Here is a 17,186-nt window from a genome sequence, read left to right as displayed (position 1 = left end):
ATAGCAGCCTTATTTATAATAGCCAGAAGCTGGAAAGAACCCAGATGCCCTTCAACAGAGGAATGGATACAGAAAATGTGGTACATCTACACAATGGAATATTACTCAGCTATCAAAAACAATGCCTTAATGAAATTCATAGGCAAATGGTTGGAACTGGAAAATATCATCCTGAGTGAGGTAACCCAATCACAGAAAATCACACATGGTATGCACTCATTGATAAGTGGCTATTAGCCCAAATGCTTGAATTACCCTAGATGCCTAGAACAAATGAAACTCAAGACGGATGATCAAAATGTGAATGCTTCACTCCTTCTTTAAAAGGGGAACAAGAATATCCTTGGCAGGGAAGAGAGAGGCAAAGATTAAAACAGAGACAGAAGGAACACCCATTCAGAGCCTGCCCCACATGTGGCCCATACATATACAGCCACCCAATTAGACAAGATGGATGAAGCAAAGAAGTGCAGGCCGACAGGAGCCGGATGTAGATCTCTCCTGAGAGACACAGCCAGAATATAGCAAATACAGAGGCGAATGTCAGCAGCAAACCACTGAACTGAGAATAGGACCCCCATTGAAGGAATCAGAGAAAGAACTGGAAGAGCTTGAAGGGGCTCGAGACCCCATATGTACAACAATGCCAAGCAACCAGAGCTTCCAGGGACTAAGCCACTACCTGAAGACTATACATGGACTGACCCTGGACTCTGACCTTATAGGTAGCAATGAATATCCTAGTAAGATCACCAGTGGAAGGGGAAGCCCTTGGTCCTGCTAAGACTGAACCCCAAGTGAACGTGATTGTTGGGGGGAGGGCGGCAATGGGGAGAGGATGGGGAGGGGAACATCCATAAAGAAGGGGAGGGAGAGGGGGGAGGGGGGTATTGGCCCGGAAACCGGGAAAGGGAATAACACTCGAAATGTAAATAAGAAATACTTAAGTTAATAAAAAAAAGTAATTAAAAAAAAAAAGAACCTAGACTACTTGAGCACAGGGCAAAACTTCCTGAACAGAACACCAATGGCTTATGCTTTAAGAGCAATAATCGACAAATGGGACCTCATAAAATTTAAATTTTTCTGTAAGGCTAAGGACACTGTTATTAGGACAAAATAGCATCCCACCGATTGGGAAAAGACACTTACCTACCCTACATCTGATAAAGGGCTAATATCCAAAATATACAAAGAGCTCAAGAAGGTAGACTCCAGAGAACCAAATAATCCTATTAAAAAAAGGAGTACAGAGCTAAATAGAGAATTCTCAACCAAGGAATCTCAAATGGCTGAGAAATACCTAAAGAAATGTTCAACATCCTATTTGTCAGGGAAATGCAAATCAAAATGACCCTGAAATTCCACCTCATACCAGTCAGAATGGCTAAGATCAAAAACTCAGGTGACAGAAAATGTTGGAAAGGATGTAGAGAAAGAGGAACACTCCTCTATTGCTGGTGGGACTTCAAGTGGTAAAACCACTTTGGAAATCAGCCTGGTAGTTCCTAAGAAAATTGGTAATAGTTCTACCTGAGAACTCAGCTATACTAATCCTGGACATATACCCAAAAAAATGCTCCAAAATATAACAAGGACACATGCTTCACTATATTCATAGCAGCTTTATTTATAATAGCCAGAATCTGTAAAGAACCCAGATGTCCCTCAACAGAGGAATGGATACATAAAATATGGTACATATGCACAATGGAGTACTATGCAGCAATTAAAAACAATGAATTCATGAAATTCTTAGGAAACTGGATGGAACTAGAAAAGATCATCCTGTGTAAGGTAACCAAGACATAAAAGAACACACATGGTATGTACTCACTAATAAGCCCCAAAGCCCCCAATGCCCATAATACAACCCACAGAACATATGGAGTGTAGAAGGAAGGAAGACCAGGGTGTGGATGCTTCAGTCCTGCATTGAGGGGAGAACAGGAAGATTGTGAGAGGTGGAGGGAAAAGGGGACCAGGGAGGGATAAAAGATGAGGAGGAAATAAGGGTGGCAGCATCAGGATCTGGAGGAGATGTGAGAAAGATACAGGGGGTCAGGAAATCGAACAAAAATATGTAGTAGGGAGATGGGATGAGGAACTGGGGACAACTACCAGAGGGTCCAAGACACCAGGGAAATGTGAGACTCCCAGGACCCAACTGGGATGACTTTAGCCAAAATGTGCAGAGAATGGGAAGGCAGATCTTATAGAGACCTCCTCCAGCATATAAAGCTGCCCACACCCATCTCAAATTTTTAACACAGAAATGTTCCTGTCCAAAAGGAAGGTCAGGGACAAAAAAATGGAACAGAGACTGAGAAAGGGCCAACCAGGACTACCCCACCTGGGGATGCATCATGTCTGCAGACACCAAACCCAACACTGTTGGGTCAAGAGGTGCTTGCCAACAGGAACCTATTGTAATGGTTCCTGAGGAAGCCCAGCCAGCAACTGACCAATGCAAATGTGGATTCTTGGAGCAAGCCATCAGACTGAGCTTAAGGAACCCAGTGGGGGAGCTGGTGGAAGGACTGGAGTAGCAGAGGGGGATTGCAGCCCCATTGGAAGAACAACATAGGCTGACCTGACCACCCAGTTCTCCCAGAGTCTAGACAACCAACCAAGGAGTATACCTGGAGGGATCCATGACTTCAGGATACAAATATAGCAGAAGATGGCCTTGCCTAACAGTAACAGGAGGGAAGACCCTTGGTCCCAGGGAGTCTTAAGACCCCAGCATAGAGGGATGCTGGAGTGGTGGCGTGGGAGGTAGGTGAGGAAGCACTCACATACAGGCAAGAGGGGAGAGAGCAGATATGGGTTGGGGAGCTGGTGGAAGGGTAACCAGGAAGTGTAATATCATGGGATGGAGGGTTGGTGGAGGGATAACTAGGAAGTGGGATATCATTTGAGATGTAAACGAATGGAACAATCAATAAATAAATAAATAAAATTGTTTGAATTGTATATTGATAGAAATTTACAATTTTTGAAGTATTGTATATTGATAGAAATTTAAAATAGTTTTGTTAGATTATTTAACTCTATTGTACATATAAGATTTATTGAAAATGTGATGGTTCTAACAATTATTTCTACTGGGTGTAGGTTGATAATGATAGAGACAAGGACAATTCTTAAACAGAAAAGGGAATGTGAAATGGAAACTTCTAGTTTCTTTGGAAAGTTATGTCAGATGTTGATTTCCTAGGCACACAGGTAAAAGGGATGTCTTGCTAAAAGCAAACACATGAATGTTTTCCTAGCTAAACAGGTGAAACAATGTTTTGTTGAAAGAATGTTTTGTTTTTTCTTTTTCTTTTTTTTTTCCGAGCTGGGGACCAACCTAGGCCTTGCGCCAGGCAAGCGCCTACCACTGAGCTAAATCCCCAACCCCAAGAATGTTTTTCTGAAGAAGACCACAGATGAAAGGATGTTTTGATATAGAAAACAGGTGAGAGGACACATGATGAAGGAGTATAAATATGATCCCACAGACAGTGGGAGATGAGCACTGAGCTTTGGTTTGCGCTGCCTCGCTGTTCTTCACTAACAACGAGTATGTATTGGTTCGCCTTACATAGCGTCATTGAGCTCAACTTGTGGTAACACTGCCATTGAGAAAAACTTGCCCAAGAACTGTTCATAAGGTTCCATGCCTTCACCTCAGGCCAGTTGGCAAGCCTGGTGACTACTTCAGGATTGAGCTACAGCTGCTGCTTTGTGCTTGGTGTCTGCTTGCTGAAAGGACTGGGCTACAGCTGCTGGTTCGTGCTTGGTGTCTGCCTGCCTAGAGGACTGGTCTGCAGCTGCGGAGTCATATTTGGTGTTTGCTATAGGACTAACCTATATGATCAAGCTCAGACCCAAAGAACTATTGATGAACAGGTCCACTCCCTCATATCCTAATAACTTTTCTCTTCCACTGCCTCTGCTGGGTGGTGAGCTAGAGGAAATATATTAAAAGTAGCTTACAAAAATTTGTTCATACCGCCTGATCTTGAAACACTCTTTTACCACTGTAACTGAAAACATAGAGTAACAAAATTTTAGTTAACTCATAGTTTAGAAGCTGGGAAATTGGGAGTCAGGAAGTCATCTCTAGTAAGGTTCTTCTTACTGATGAGGACTTTATAGAATAAGATAGACACCCTACTCCTTGAATATACCCCACTAGTTATGAGCAGAAACTTCATGATTCAACCACTCTCTAAAGGTTTCACTTGACTCTATCTAGCTATCTAGCTATATCTATCCATCCATCCATCCACCCACCCACCCATCCATCTATCATCTATCTATCTGTCTGTCTGTCTGTCTATCTTGAGGCAGGGTCTCACTATATGGTCCACAGTAGAAGAAGAAGGAAGTGACATCTCTTGGGAAGTATTTCAAGCTCTGCTCTTAACTCGGAGCCCACATAGGCCTTTACCATTCTGAGCCTCAGCTTCCCTTTTCTTCTACAGCTGTGCTGTCACCTTGGTTGTGAGAAAGGATTTCACCACCTTCGCATCCTGTTGCCAACACAAAGCCAGGCACTGGAAGATTCACCAGTATTTGTTAAATGATTAGTTCAATCAAATAAAGGATGACAGGTCAATGGTAGGTTGAATTAGGTCCTTGTTGTGCCCGGAACTTGTCCTCCAAAATGTTTTCCAGGTCCGATCCATTGAACTGGTGGTGCATGGTCTGTGGAAGGCATGAAATAACCGTGCAGTGGTCTGAACATGAAATGTTCTTCAGGGACTCCTGAGTTTGAACACTTGGTCCCTAGCTAGGAGCAGTATTTGGGAAGGTTATGGAGCCTTTGGGAGGTGGCCCTTTATTGAAGGAAGTCTCTTGCTGGAAGAAGGATGACCCCCAATAGCTTTTCTCTCTGCTTCTTGTATGTAGAAGCATTGTGATTAGCCAGCTTCCTGCTCCTGCTACCATGCCTGTTGCTAAGTCTTCCCTACCATAATGGACCCTATGCCCCTGAAACTGTAAGTCAAATAAATCCATTCTCCTTATGGTTGGTGTTGTTGGGGTATTTTGCCACAACAAAAGAAAAGAAATTAGTATAAGGTAAAAACAGGTAATGAAGAACTAAAGAATTTTCCAATGACACACACATGTACACAACACACACACACACACACACACACACACGCAGCACACATAACACATGCAATACACACAAGTACACACACAAAGAGAGAAAAGACACACACGCACACACACACACACACAGAGAGAGAGAGAGAGAGAGAGAGAGAGAGAGAGAGAGAGAGAGAGATCTAAGCACTCTTGGTTAAGACAAGTTTTCTTCTTCCCGCCCCTTAGCAGAAAAGGAGAAAACCTACCCATGTAAATCACATTAACAGCAAACTGGGTAAATGGGGAAGGAGGTGACTCCCAAAGAGCACCCATGCCTTTGACTGAATGATAAAGGTCCTTCATCAGAATAAATTTTCCTTCCTTTCCTGCTTTGGGCAAACAAGCAGAATATTCCTGGTTGTGAGAAAACTCAAGACTTCCATGAATAGACTTAAGAATCAAGACCCTGCTATAGTGCTCATAACACAGTTTCTCACAGGGCAGAAATAATTATTTAGTTCTACCTGCTGGCTCCTGCTTTACAGACTGAATTCCAGAGACCAGAACATTCTGAAGCATACTACAGCATTCTCTATTGGCCTGTAGACAGAAGCCCATCCCCCAAAGACAGAAGGATCAAGGGCAGCAATGTTTCAGGCACCCCAGGAGGAATCACACCATTTTCCTGTCCCTTAGCAGGCATCCTATCCCCATCCTGTAGCCCAGAGCACTGGTGACTCAAAGGACATAGCAAGAACAAGGGCTGATTTCGTTCCTTCCATTTGGAAGCAGCACCTCGTGGCAAATTTTCTAAAGAACATTTGCAGATGGAACAGGTTTCTACATGGTCAAATCACCCACTCCTGACCCGTGGAAGGAAGTAAGTTTGAAGGAAGAGATTTGTGTGGTATTTTAGGAAATAAGTCGGAACACAAGTTAGGGAATAGCATCTATGATTGACTTTTATTCTGGTGAAAACAAAACAAAGCAAAAACAGCAAAAGGAGGGCTGGGCTGACCCAACCCAGGTGTTGATCCCTGTAGGATTATATCGAGATGTAAAAACAGGAAGGTTTGAGAAGGGTGAGGAAGGGATGACATACAAAGAACTGAAGTTCCATTAAATGCTCATTTATAGTATTCATATTTTTCTCTTTTACATGTTTTTTCAATTGTGTGTGGGATAGGGGTGGGAAAGGGCTTGCCACATGTGTGCAATGTCTGTGGAAGACACGGGGTATTAGATACCCTAAAATTAGAGTTACAGTTGGTTGCAAATCACTCCACAGGGATGCTGGAGACCATACCATCTCTTTGGAAGAACAGCAAGCATCCTGAGCCACTGGGTCAGACCCTTGTTTGGAATTTTTTGTGTACTTTTTTAATATTAAAAGGGTCTGTACATTCACCCAGCAAATAGTTGCAAAGCCTATAGTGCACATCAAGCTCTCAAAGAATAAGACCAAGTGAACCCAGAAAGGGGGCCTAATTGTCCCACCCCTCTCAGGACCTCCCAGCCCTAGGAAGTGCAGAGGCAGCCTCAGAACCTGCTAAGGAGACTTCCCTAAAGAGGGGGAGAAATGGCTGACTGAATTGCAAGATGACAATGTGAACCAGGACTGTGCTGGCAAAGCCAGGACATGTATTTGTCACAGATGAGAAAATCCACACAAACAGAACACAGGGCTGGGTGTACATATACTGGGGGGAAGAAGAAGAAGAAGGAGGAGGGGGGAGGAGGAAGGAAAGGAGGAGGAGGAGGAGGAAGAGGAAGAAGAAGAAGAAGAAGAAGAAGAAGAAGAAGAAGAAGAAGAAGAAGAAGAAGAAGAAGAAGAAGAAGAAGAAGAAGAGGAAGAAGAAGAAGAAGAAGAAGAAGAAGAAGAAGAAGAAGAAGAAGAAGAAGAAGAAGAAGAAGAAGAAGAAGAAGAAGAAGAAGAAGAAGAAGAAGAGCTTCTGCATCTCAATTCTGAGGGCTGTAGCCATGATGAGGTTCAAAGGTCATGTGCATATATTAGCTCAAGCTGCCTTAACAGGATAGGTAGATAGGATGGGTTAAGCAATAGATAACTCACCCTCAGTGTTCTGGAGGCTGTTCTCCCTCTCTCCTTACAAGAGTAGTTACCTCACCCTAGAGACCACTCAGCAGTAATTCCACTCAACAGGGTTGGTGCTTTGACTTACGCAGATTTCTTTCATGGTGCCATGACTCTAACCTAGAGCCTTGTCATGCTGTACTTTTGAGTCATAACCACCAATCATATGCTTCCCGTGAGTTGGAGAGGGTCTGGGTAAGTGTTACCTCACAGGGCCAAAGGGATTCTGAGAATGTAATCAACCCTTCAGTAGAGATTAAGGGAGAGTAGCCTGGAACTAGAGTGGCCCAATGGAACCACGTGAGTCCTGTAAAGTAGACAAAGGAGACTGAGTTGGAAGAACATAGAGAGATTTGGAGCCTGAGAAAGACTCCACACATCACTTCCCACCCTGCAGATGGATGAGCTACATGACCAAATATGTGAGCAGTTTCCATCAATAACCCACCCCCAAAAATGCTGATCCTGTCTGAACCTGAGTGAGTGCAACTTTAATTTTTCTGTGAAGTCTCACACAGGGCTCAGCCTGGCCAAATCCCTGATGTCATCCTTGGGAGCTGAGCCCACCTGGACTTCTGGTCAGCAAGAATTGTGACTCAATGCATGGATTTTGTTTTGAGCCATTAAATTTGCAGTATTTGTTGTATGGCCATGGAAAAGTGAAGCAGAGTGCTTCAGTTAAGAAAAATAAGGCCACTTACTGTGGGGAGCTGTGTTAGCAACCGAGCAAGACAGCCCCCTACAAGAACTGCTATATTACTGCCACTTTGAAAGGCCTTATTTCCTTTATTTTCAGCTAAATCCTTATGGTGTATTGAGGATAGCCAAAAAAATTCTTGTCTGTCATCTTAACCTTTGAAACATGTCCCAGGGCCTTGAGTTAAGCATCCCCCAGAATGTGTTTGCTGGGGTATTTTTCCCTCTTAAGTTATGACCTTAAGCAGCTGAAGAAGTGGCCGGATGGGTAGAGTGCTTGATGTTCTGGAGAATCTAAGTTCAGTTCCCAGAACCCATGCGGGGCAGCACACAACCTCCTGCACCTCTAGTTTCTAGGTATCTAATACTGTCTTGGCCCTGTAAGCGCTGCACTCGTGTTCATAAACCCACACACAGACACAGATATGCACCTATTTTTTAAATTCAAAGATAATGGCGGAGAGATAGCTCAGTGAGTACAAGCTCTTGCTGAGCAGGTATGAGGACCTGAGCTCGAATCCCCAGCATCCAAACAGACAGTCAGGTATGCTTGGAAGCAGGTAACCCCAAAAGGGGAGGACAAAGACAAATGAATCCTGAGAGCTCACTGGCCAGCCAAAATGATGAACTGTTTCACTGAGAAATCCTGTCTCAAAGCATTAAGGTGTGGAGCAGGGTGGACCACACCCAGTCTCCTTCTCTGGCCTCTCTGCATGCCTGTACTCAGGTAGGAATACTTGCACACTTGTGTGATTACACTATACACATACACATACATGCGCACACACATACACGGCACACACACAACACACACATACCACAACACACACATACACTACACACACTACAGATACACAACACACACACATACAACACACATACTACAACATACATGCTATAACACACACATATGCTACACACACAACACATAACATAAAAACCCTACAAGACACATATGCTACACACACAATATAAGACACATATCACAACATATAACACACATATATATACACCACAACACACTCACTGCATACCACATACACACACCATACAAAAATAGTGCACAAATCTAAAATTTGAAAAATAAACCTTTAAAAAAGTTCTACATGTGTGTGTAAACTGAGCATGCTCAGGAATGGGCCCCAACCTTATGTGAATCTGCTCATCCCCAGCAAGAACAGGATCCACAGCTTCCTCTGTCAGGGAAGGGCTTGGCTCTGGAATAACTCCCAGTCACTCTAGATCTGCCACAGGCAGGTGGCAAATCCATCTTCATTCTTCTATCGTGGCCATGCTTGCTTTGGCTTAGCACTTCCCAAAATACAGCCCCATTGTGTTCCATTCCATAAACAAACCCTGTCAGGACCCCCAGGGAGCGGGCACAGCTTGGGAAAGGACAACGTGAACATTGTAACAGGTGACCATTAATACAGCTTCAGAGTTGAGGATGCAGAGAGAAGAGTGGGGTCTGTGTGTTTCTGGACCCCCACGCCCCTGAGCGACCTGGCAGGATCATGACTCAGCGGGAACAAAATTCTAATTTTTCAGGAGAATCCAGAAGTCTTATTTTTATGTCTTAACTCAATCTTTAAAAACACTGCCTTGGCCAACTTAGTGCTGACTAAACAAAACACAGATGTGTGCTTGAGACAGATGTACCACCGAAGTATAAGACAAAAGGCAAAGAGGTCCCTGGAGCCCAGCATGAGAAAACCCAAACACAGGCATTTTAGAGAGGAAGGAGAGCCTGTGAAAGCCCGCACTCACCCACCTCTCTTCTCATTCGGAAGGGGAGGGGAATTTACATTTATGGAAAATACAGCCTTTGTGAGTGGCCTTTTGGGCATGTCCTGATTACAGCACCCTGGCAGTCTAGCAGGGCATGTTTTGTGATATATAAAAAAAGAAAAAGAAGCCAGAGATATGTTGGTAGAGGTGAGGTAGAAGGGGGTGCCTCTGCGGGCCTATGCTGAGACATCCCTTCCCCCTCAGGTACCAGCCATATGAAGGATATAATATGGAATAGAGTTTGCGTAGGGCATGGGGAGGGGAGTGAAGGGGGAAGCCTGCCGTGAACACGTGGAGAGACGGGGGAGGGGAATGGGGAGAGAACAGACAGGGACAGAGAGGGAAGAAGGGAAAAGAGTAAGAAAGCAAGAGAGCAAGAGTGAGGAGGGGCAAACAGCCCCTTTCATACTGAGTCAGGCATACCTGGCTATTGCCAGGTAACTGTAGGGCAGAGCCTAGAAGAAATGCTAACCGCATGAGCTGTTTCCACATGAGGCTTCTGGTTCCGTAACCAGTGGTGGCATAGGTACGCCATGCACCGCTTCTTAATTCCAGTGGTTTTCTTGCCATGTTTCCCAAGGCCAGAGCTTTGCTTACTCCAGGCTCCTATTCACTCCTGTCCCCAGCTTCTGCCATGAGAGTTAATTCGTCTCCCACCTGCTCACCAGCTCCTCTGCCATCCCAGCCTTTCAGACCCAGTCTTACAGCTTGCTTGTAGCTCGGTCTCATTTTCTCAATTCCAGAATCTCAAGAAAGGAATCTAATGGAGTCAGGTTCATCTCTGTTTTGTCTGTTGTTGGGTGGGTTTGGTTTGGTTTGGTTTTGGTGTTTTGTTTTGTTTTGTCTTGTTTTTCTCAAACTAGAATGGGCTATTGGTAGGATGGTATAGGTCCAAACATGAGCAAGGTTCTTCTCTCTCTGCCAGTCCCTAAGTAGCCTCTCATATCACGAGCACAGCTCTCTAGGTACCCGAGCTTGGGCTGGGCACCTTAAAGGGAGGATCTAAGTGTAAAGTATCCCACACATACATCTGCTCACCCTCCTGTGGTCTGATTAGAGGGAGCCTAGACTTACTGAACAATGAACCCCCAGAGTAAAGCCTCCAAGATCTCCACAGATGCCCTGAGTGCGGGACATAGCACTCAGGAACACTGCCTTATGGTCATGAATTGCATCCTAGGAAGAAAGAAGCCACAACGCATGCCAGGTGTCTACTTTGACCCTTTGTAACTTTCTGCTGTGGAGTGGACCCTACTCAACAGAACACCCTTCTTTTCCACAGAGAAATCAGTAAGGGGTGGAAACCTGGCTTGTGAGGAGGTGAAAGGGCTCGTTTTCCTGAGACAGGTTTAGGAATTAATCCTCTTCAGAAATGCCCTCACTGTGAATAAAGGACTGACTTTTAAAAACCACTTTACCAGCTTGCATTGAGACAAAAACAAGGTAAGTAAATATATATAAATATATATATAAATACATATACATATATATACATATATATATAGTACAATTTTGCTTATTGGTATATATATTATCTGTGACTCATTACCACACTCAGAAATCCATCACCCCAAGGTTCCTCATGACCATTTCTAATGCCTCTTTCCCATCCTTCCCACACCCCATTCTCACCTGGTGGCAAACTCTGATTATTCTTCTGCCACCAAAGTTTACATTTGCTAAGGTTTTTTCTTTCATGTTTCCCAGTATTTTATAGTAGTACAGTATCTACTTGGTTCTCTCTGGCTTCTTTTCATCAACATAATTCTTTTTTTTTATCTCCATCTATTGCCCTGGGTGTATAACAATAATTCATTCCTTTTGTTGCTGACTAATATTCCACGGTGTGGCACACTATGTTTCTAACATCATATAGATATATCCCATCATCTATTGATAGGCATTTGCTTCTTGTTTTAAATAATTTCCAACATAATGATAGTGAATGCTTGCTTCCAAGCTTTTATATTTCTTTGATGCTTTTTCTATTTTACTTTAGGTTTCTTAAGTTTCGGAGAATTTCAAATGAGTACTATATTTATATCATTTCAATCCTTCCCTTCCCCTCCAACTATTCCAATGCCCCCACTTCTCTCTCAAATTCATGACCTTTTCTTATTGTGGTGTGTGTGTGTGTGTGTGTGTGTGTGTGTGTGTGTGTACACTAAATATGTATAAGTGAGTCCAACTAGTGATATTTACATATACCTGTGTTTAGTTAGGGCTGACTGTATGGGATTGGATAACCTAATTTAGAGGGCTTATCCCAATAAAGGACTGAATTCTCTTCTCAGTAGCCAGCGGCACCTGTTGCTCTCCATCTAGGGATGGGACCTTATGAAATCTCCCCCATTCATTTTGCCATGTTACTGTTTGTCTCTATGCAGGTCTGGTTTGGGTAGCCACATTGTTGAGACTTCATGGGTATAGCTTTTGTATCCTATTAGAGGAGACACCCATTTTATGGCAGGAGTCCCATGCCTCTGGCCTTAAACAGTCGTCCCATAAACACCCCTTCTGTGATGTTTCCTGTACAGGTTTCATTGTAGATGCATTAGTTGGAGTGAGACACCCCATGGTCACTTCTTTGCGTTCTAACAGTGTTGTTAATTTTAAAAATGGTTATATTTATTTACCTGTGTGAAGATACCGGGACAATTTGTGGGAGCAGGTTCTCCCCTTCCACCATGTGAACTATAGAAGTCAAACTTGGTTGTCAGCCTTAGCAGCAGTCTCCCTCATTCATTGATCCATCTTACTGGACCACAGACAAGTTTTTATAATTGCATATAATGTGTTTGTTTGCCTTGGTATATTGCTTTAAAAATGAAATGGCATTGGGTAGATGTTGTGAAATCTAAAAAAAAAAAATTGCTGTCTTTTACCCCCACTAGATCTGGCACCACAGTGCCCCCAGAGTATCTGATAGAAATCTTAATCTCAGTCAGCAAAGCCTCTCACCCGCTGTGCTCCATCCCATGTCACACTGCCGATGGCTTCTCTCTCTGAGCCTGGCAACAATCTCCTTACCCATCCAGTTCCCAAGGCAGGTTGCCACCAAGCCAGAAATATACATCTCAATTCTATGGTGGCCCAGTGTCTCCACTGCCACAAATTCCTAAACTTAAATCGCCATATGAAAGAACACACGACCCAATAACCTCTGATCCAATTGAAAAGATATAATTTCACACCTAAACATACAAAGCCCTGTACACATCTATCCCTTAAGAACATTCATAACAACCTGTAAAATACACATAATGGAATCTTGACATCAGCCTCCATGTTCTCTCCACAGCTTCTCCTCCCCAGTCTCCTTCTGTTCTAGTCTCCTCTTCCCTCAAACCTTTCTCTGGCCCATCCTTCCTTCTCATCCAATGACAGGCTTCATTCTATCTTGTACCTGCCTTCATCTGTATGACATCCTACAGATAGGTACCATAGTTTAACTGTGTCTCTAAAAAGTCATGTCCTGAACTAATCCCCAAGTCTATGTTACTGGTATTTGGAGGCAGAATTTTGAAAGATGATTGGAGTGAGGTGAGGTCATGAGTGTAGGACCATCATGATGTCACTAGTGGCTTTATATGAGACAATAGTCATCTGATCTAGCAAACCAGTATCTCACCATGCTGTCCCCTTTTCCACTTTGCAACTCAACAGAAAAGCCCCTATTAGATGGTAATAATATTCCACTACAATGTTCTTGGAACCTTTGAAACCATGAGACAAATAAACCTCTCTTCCAAATAAAGTACTCGATCCGGGGTATTTTATTATAGCAGCACAAAATAAATTAAGAAGACAAAACTCGTGTTTGATCATAAAAATTCTGATGTAACTTTCATGTAAGCCTCAGAGTGCCAGTGTGGCATATTTAAAGGCACACCCAGACCACATGTGAACCAACTGTATGCACTTCACACAAGGAGACCAAATCAGCTACAGCAGGCTTAATATCAATCCTAGAAAACATGAGACAAAAGTTACCAGGAAAAGGAAAGAAAACCCCTGCATGAACTTTGATTATTAAAACGTTCAGTGCACAAACTCCTAATAACATTCAATTCTTTAGAAATGTCTCAAAGAGAACTATGCATCCTGTCTTCAGCATCTCACTAGTGTTGCATAGAACAATGATGGTCAATACCAAAAGCTTTCCACAAAACATCAGGATGACCCCATGGCCTGGAAACATGGCAGAAATGTACATTTCCCCCAAGCCAGACCCACTGAGCAGAAACCGAGGTTCCCATCATCTGGACTTGAACTATGGCTTCTGGACAATTCTGCTACATGATCCATCCTTAGAACTATTGATCTTGACTATCTTTCACCTTTCAACTTCCCTGGCATTGAATCTGTCAAAGGCTACACTACTCCCAGAATGCCGTCCCTCTATTGCTGGGTTCCATGCATAGAATATACATACATAAGTATATGTATAGAAAATTACCAGCACGTAAGTCCAAACACCAGAACCATTCATTCAGCTCCATGTGGCCCTCACCTTGGCATATGAAAGTGTAAACACAGCTAAGGAAATGAAAGGACAAAGGTTGTAGGTGTTGCACTCCAACACTTTTTTACTATCCCAGCTCCCAGCAAATGTACACATCAGCAGGAAATCAATCGAACTTGAATAGGAAGAATTTGAGTAAAAATATTGGCTATTTTTTCCTTTAATCTTCAGTTAAAGCGTGATTGCTACTCAACGTTATAATAAGCCAGAAGTCTTGATCTTTCCTGGGCATTCCCCCATGCTTAAAATTTAGCCCACTCTCTGAAGATCCTCTCCAGCTTCTGGCTAAGGAGAACTTTGCCTCTCACTTTAAACTTGCCAGCCAGGAAAGCCTTCTGTGGGTTCATCTTACCCACAACTAACTCTGTAAAGACCGTGTCAGGGATGATGAAGATGGTGTCTGCAGGAAGCCGGGCTGATCCCAGGTACATGTCCCCCGAACCGTTCTTGAGGTCAATGGTCCACTGCAGAATGGTCTTCCCATCTTTGGTGATGTCAAGCTGAAAGATGGCATTCACTTTCTTTACCAGTTGGGCTCCTTCTTCTTTGATGTAATGGCTAATGTCCTCAAATACTGAAAAGCTCTGAAAGTCTGACAGTTCTAGAGGGTGGGGCAGTGCCGACTCTGTGGCCGATCCCAGAGCCAGAGAATGGCAAGTCTGAGGCCTATCCCCTGCTTTGATCTTGGCTTGAGGATCAGTTCTCTTCCACATCTTACTATAGTCCTCTAGACCTGGCCATCTGGTCTGTGAGTAGCTGTGGCCACATTCATGGCTACAGGCCAGATTGTGACATCAAAGGTAAGACTCAGGCCTCAGGCTGAGGCTGGTATGTGTGCTGCAATCTCATTGGTCAAATAAATCCTACAATAGGACATAGGGCGGAGACTCAGACAAGCTATTGTGAGGCAGAAATATGTCACCCCCTCTCCCCACACACACATACTACCACCACCACACCAGACCAACTAGAACCCTTGGTGCTACAAGGCCAAAGGTCTGAACCCTTCTTTGGAGATCAGGGAACCTGGCCCCAGAATGTTTGTTGGTGACATGGACAACTCTTATCTTTCCAAATCAGGCTTCCCCCAAGTTAAGAACAGGCTGAGAGAACAGTTACTTCAATTTCTTTAAAAGTACATAATTCCTAAGTTACAAACCCTGGTGATAGATTTGGGTTTATCCACTCACTAGCAGAGGGCGAAACAGAAGGAAAAAGAGGGAAAAACAAAGAGATATCCCCAAGCAGAAGACACTGCTGGCCTCAAGTGGTAATTATATCACCACAGCCCCTGCTCTGAGCCATAGTGATGAATTCTAAGGGAATGGTTTTGTGAGTTGAATTCTCCCACCCTGTTTGAAGAATATGCCAGAACAAATTGTAGGTCTCAACCTTACACACTGCTGAAACAGTTATTCATCCACAGCCTTGTAGTGGCTTTCACTGTGAGTGAGGACATGGCCCCACCACTCTGGAGCTGGGCATGGCCATGAGACCAGCTGTGGGTAATGCAATGTTAGTGACATCAAATAAGCAGAGTCTTGAAATATGAGGAGGTAATTGGATTTGTACCCTTGTGCTTTTGTCATGGTCATTAGAATATTGTCTCCTGGGCAGTTGTGAGTACAGGGAAGAGACATGGAGCTGGCCTTGCACAAATCCAACGGACCCTAACTTTGATCTACCACATAGCAATCTCTCGGCTTACCTATGGGAATAAATTAAAGTCATTTGAAGTCTCTGAGTTTTGGAGTTATTATCTGGCGTCACTGAGGTTCTAGCTGACCTGTGTATAGAAAATATAATCTGAAACTGCCAACAGGCCTTGGGACTAGAATCCAGTCTGAAAACAGCCATGTCTTAGGCAACAAGAACCTGCAATCTTTCCACGTGAGAGATACACATGTCAAGTTAGGTCTTGAATTAGTGCTGGAAGTTGGCTAAGATGATAGAAAGGTCCTCACCTGGGCCAGGCAACAAACCTAGTCAGTTTTGTTTACACAGTTGCTCCTGGAAATGGGATTTGTTGACCACCAGCAGCAGCATCCCTGGGAAGTAGTTAGAAATACACAATCTAAGGCCCCACCCAAGGCCTGCTATAACAATGCCTACCTTTAACAAGATCCCTAAGGAATCCACAGCTCGTTAAAACTTGACATAGGGGGAAATAAAACCTGGCAAGGAAGAGGATCCATATGCCCACTCACACACCTGCTAGAACCCCACTGGTTTGAAAATATAAGCCATTTCATAATGTGTCCTGCAGTTAATGTTTACAATGCACAATGTTAACAAGTGCACAGTTAGGGAATAATATAATGCAAACCAAGAAAGCATTTAATCTGAACATTTTTCAGTAGGGTTTTTATTTATTTGCTCTTTTAGTGTACTAGGAATTGTGCCCAGGGTTCACACAAACGAGGCAAGTGCCTCACCAACAAAGTATGTCTGAGCCTTCCTTTTTGACTTTATACTCGAACTCACTCTGTAGCCTAGATAGGCCTTGAATTTTCAATCCTCTTGCCTCAGCCTTCTCAGACTGTCTTTTTCCCCCTTTAGGACAGTTCTAGGCTTCATAAAGTACAGAAGGTTCTCAAGTATTCTCTCCTCTTGCCAACAGTTCCTTGCATTAGTGTGGTATATTTGCTATAACTACTGAACCAATTTTCATATATTATTGATAATTAAGATTCACAGCTCCAAGTAGGTTTCTCTAGGTTTCAAACATTCCGTGGATTTTTACCAAATGCATAATTTCATGTATTCACACTTGCAATATCATACAGAATACTGTCACAGTCCTTTCTCTATCCATCCCACCTACCTCTGATGACCACTTACCTTTCTACTATCAATAGTTTTGCCCCTTCTAGAATCTCATATAGTTGTAAAGATACATAGGTAGCCTTTTTGGATTGCTTTCTTTTTCTTATGAAAATATACTTAGAATTTCTCCTGGACTGGAGAGATGACTCAGCACTTAAGAGATCGTGTATCTCT

At 43.3% G+C, this 17,186-nt stretch overlaps 1 protein-coding gene across 1 annotated transcript; it reads right to left on the bottom strand.

Moving 5' to 3' along the window:
• Positions 1 to 14,223: 14,223 nt before the first annotated feature.
• Positions 14,224 to 16,448, bottom strand: Scp2d1 (SCP2 sterol binding domain containing 1). Its single transcript, XM_032902366.1, has 2 exons — positions 16,151 to 16,448; positions 14,224 to 15,049 (listed from the first exon to the last, which is right to left on the bottom strand). Exon 2 carries the CDS (start codon positions 14,897 to 14,899, stop codon positions 14,429 to 14,431), a length of 471 nt encoding a protein of 156 aa, XP_032758257.1. The 5' UTR covers positions 14,900 to 15,049; positions 16,151 to 16,448; the 3' UTR covers positions 14,224 to 14,428.
• Positions 16,449 to 17,186: the final 738 nt, after the last annotated feature.

The sequence above is a fragment of the Rattus rattus genome, chromosome 5 (assembly GCF_011064425.1).
Source record: "Rattus rattus isolate New Zealand chromosome 5, Rrattus_CSIRO_v1, whole genome shotgun sequence".
NCBI classification, from domain to species: Eukaryota; Metazoa; Chordata; class Mammalia; order Rodentia; family Muridae; genus Rattus; species Rattus rattus.
The sequence above is the reverse complement of the archived record's forward strand: the minus strand, read 5'-3'. Positions and strand labels throughout refer to the sequence as shown.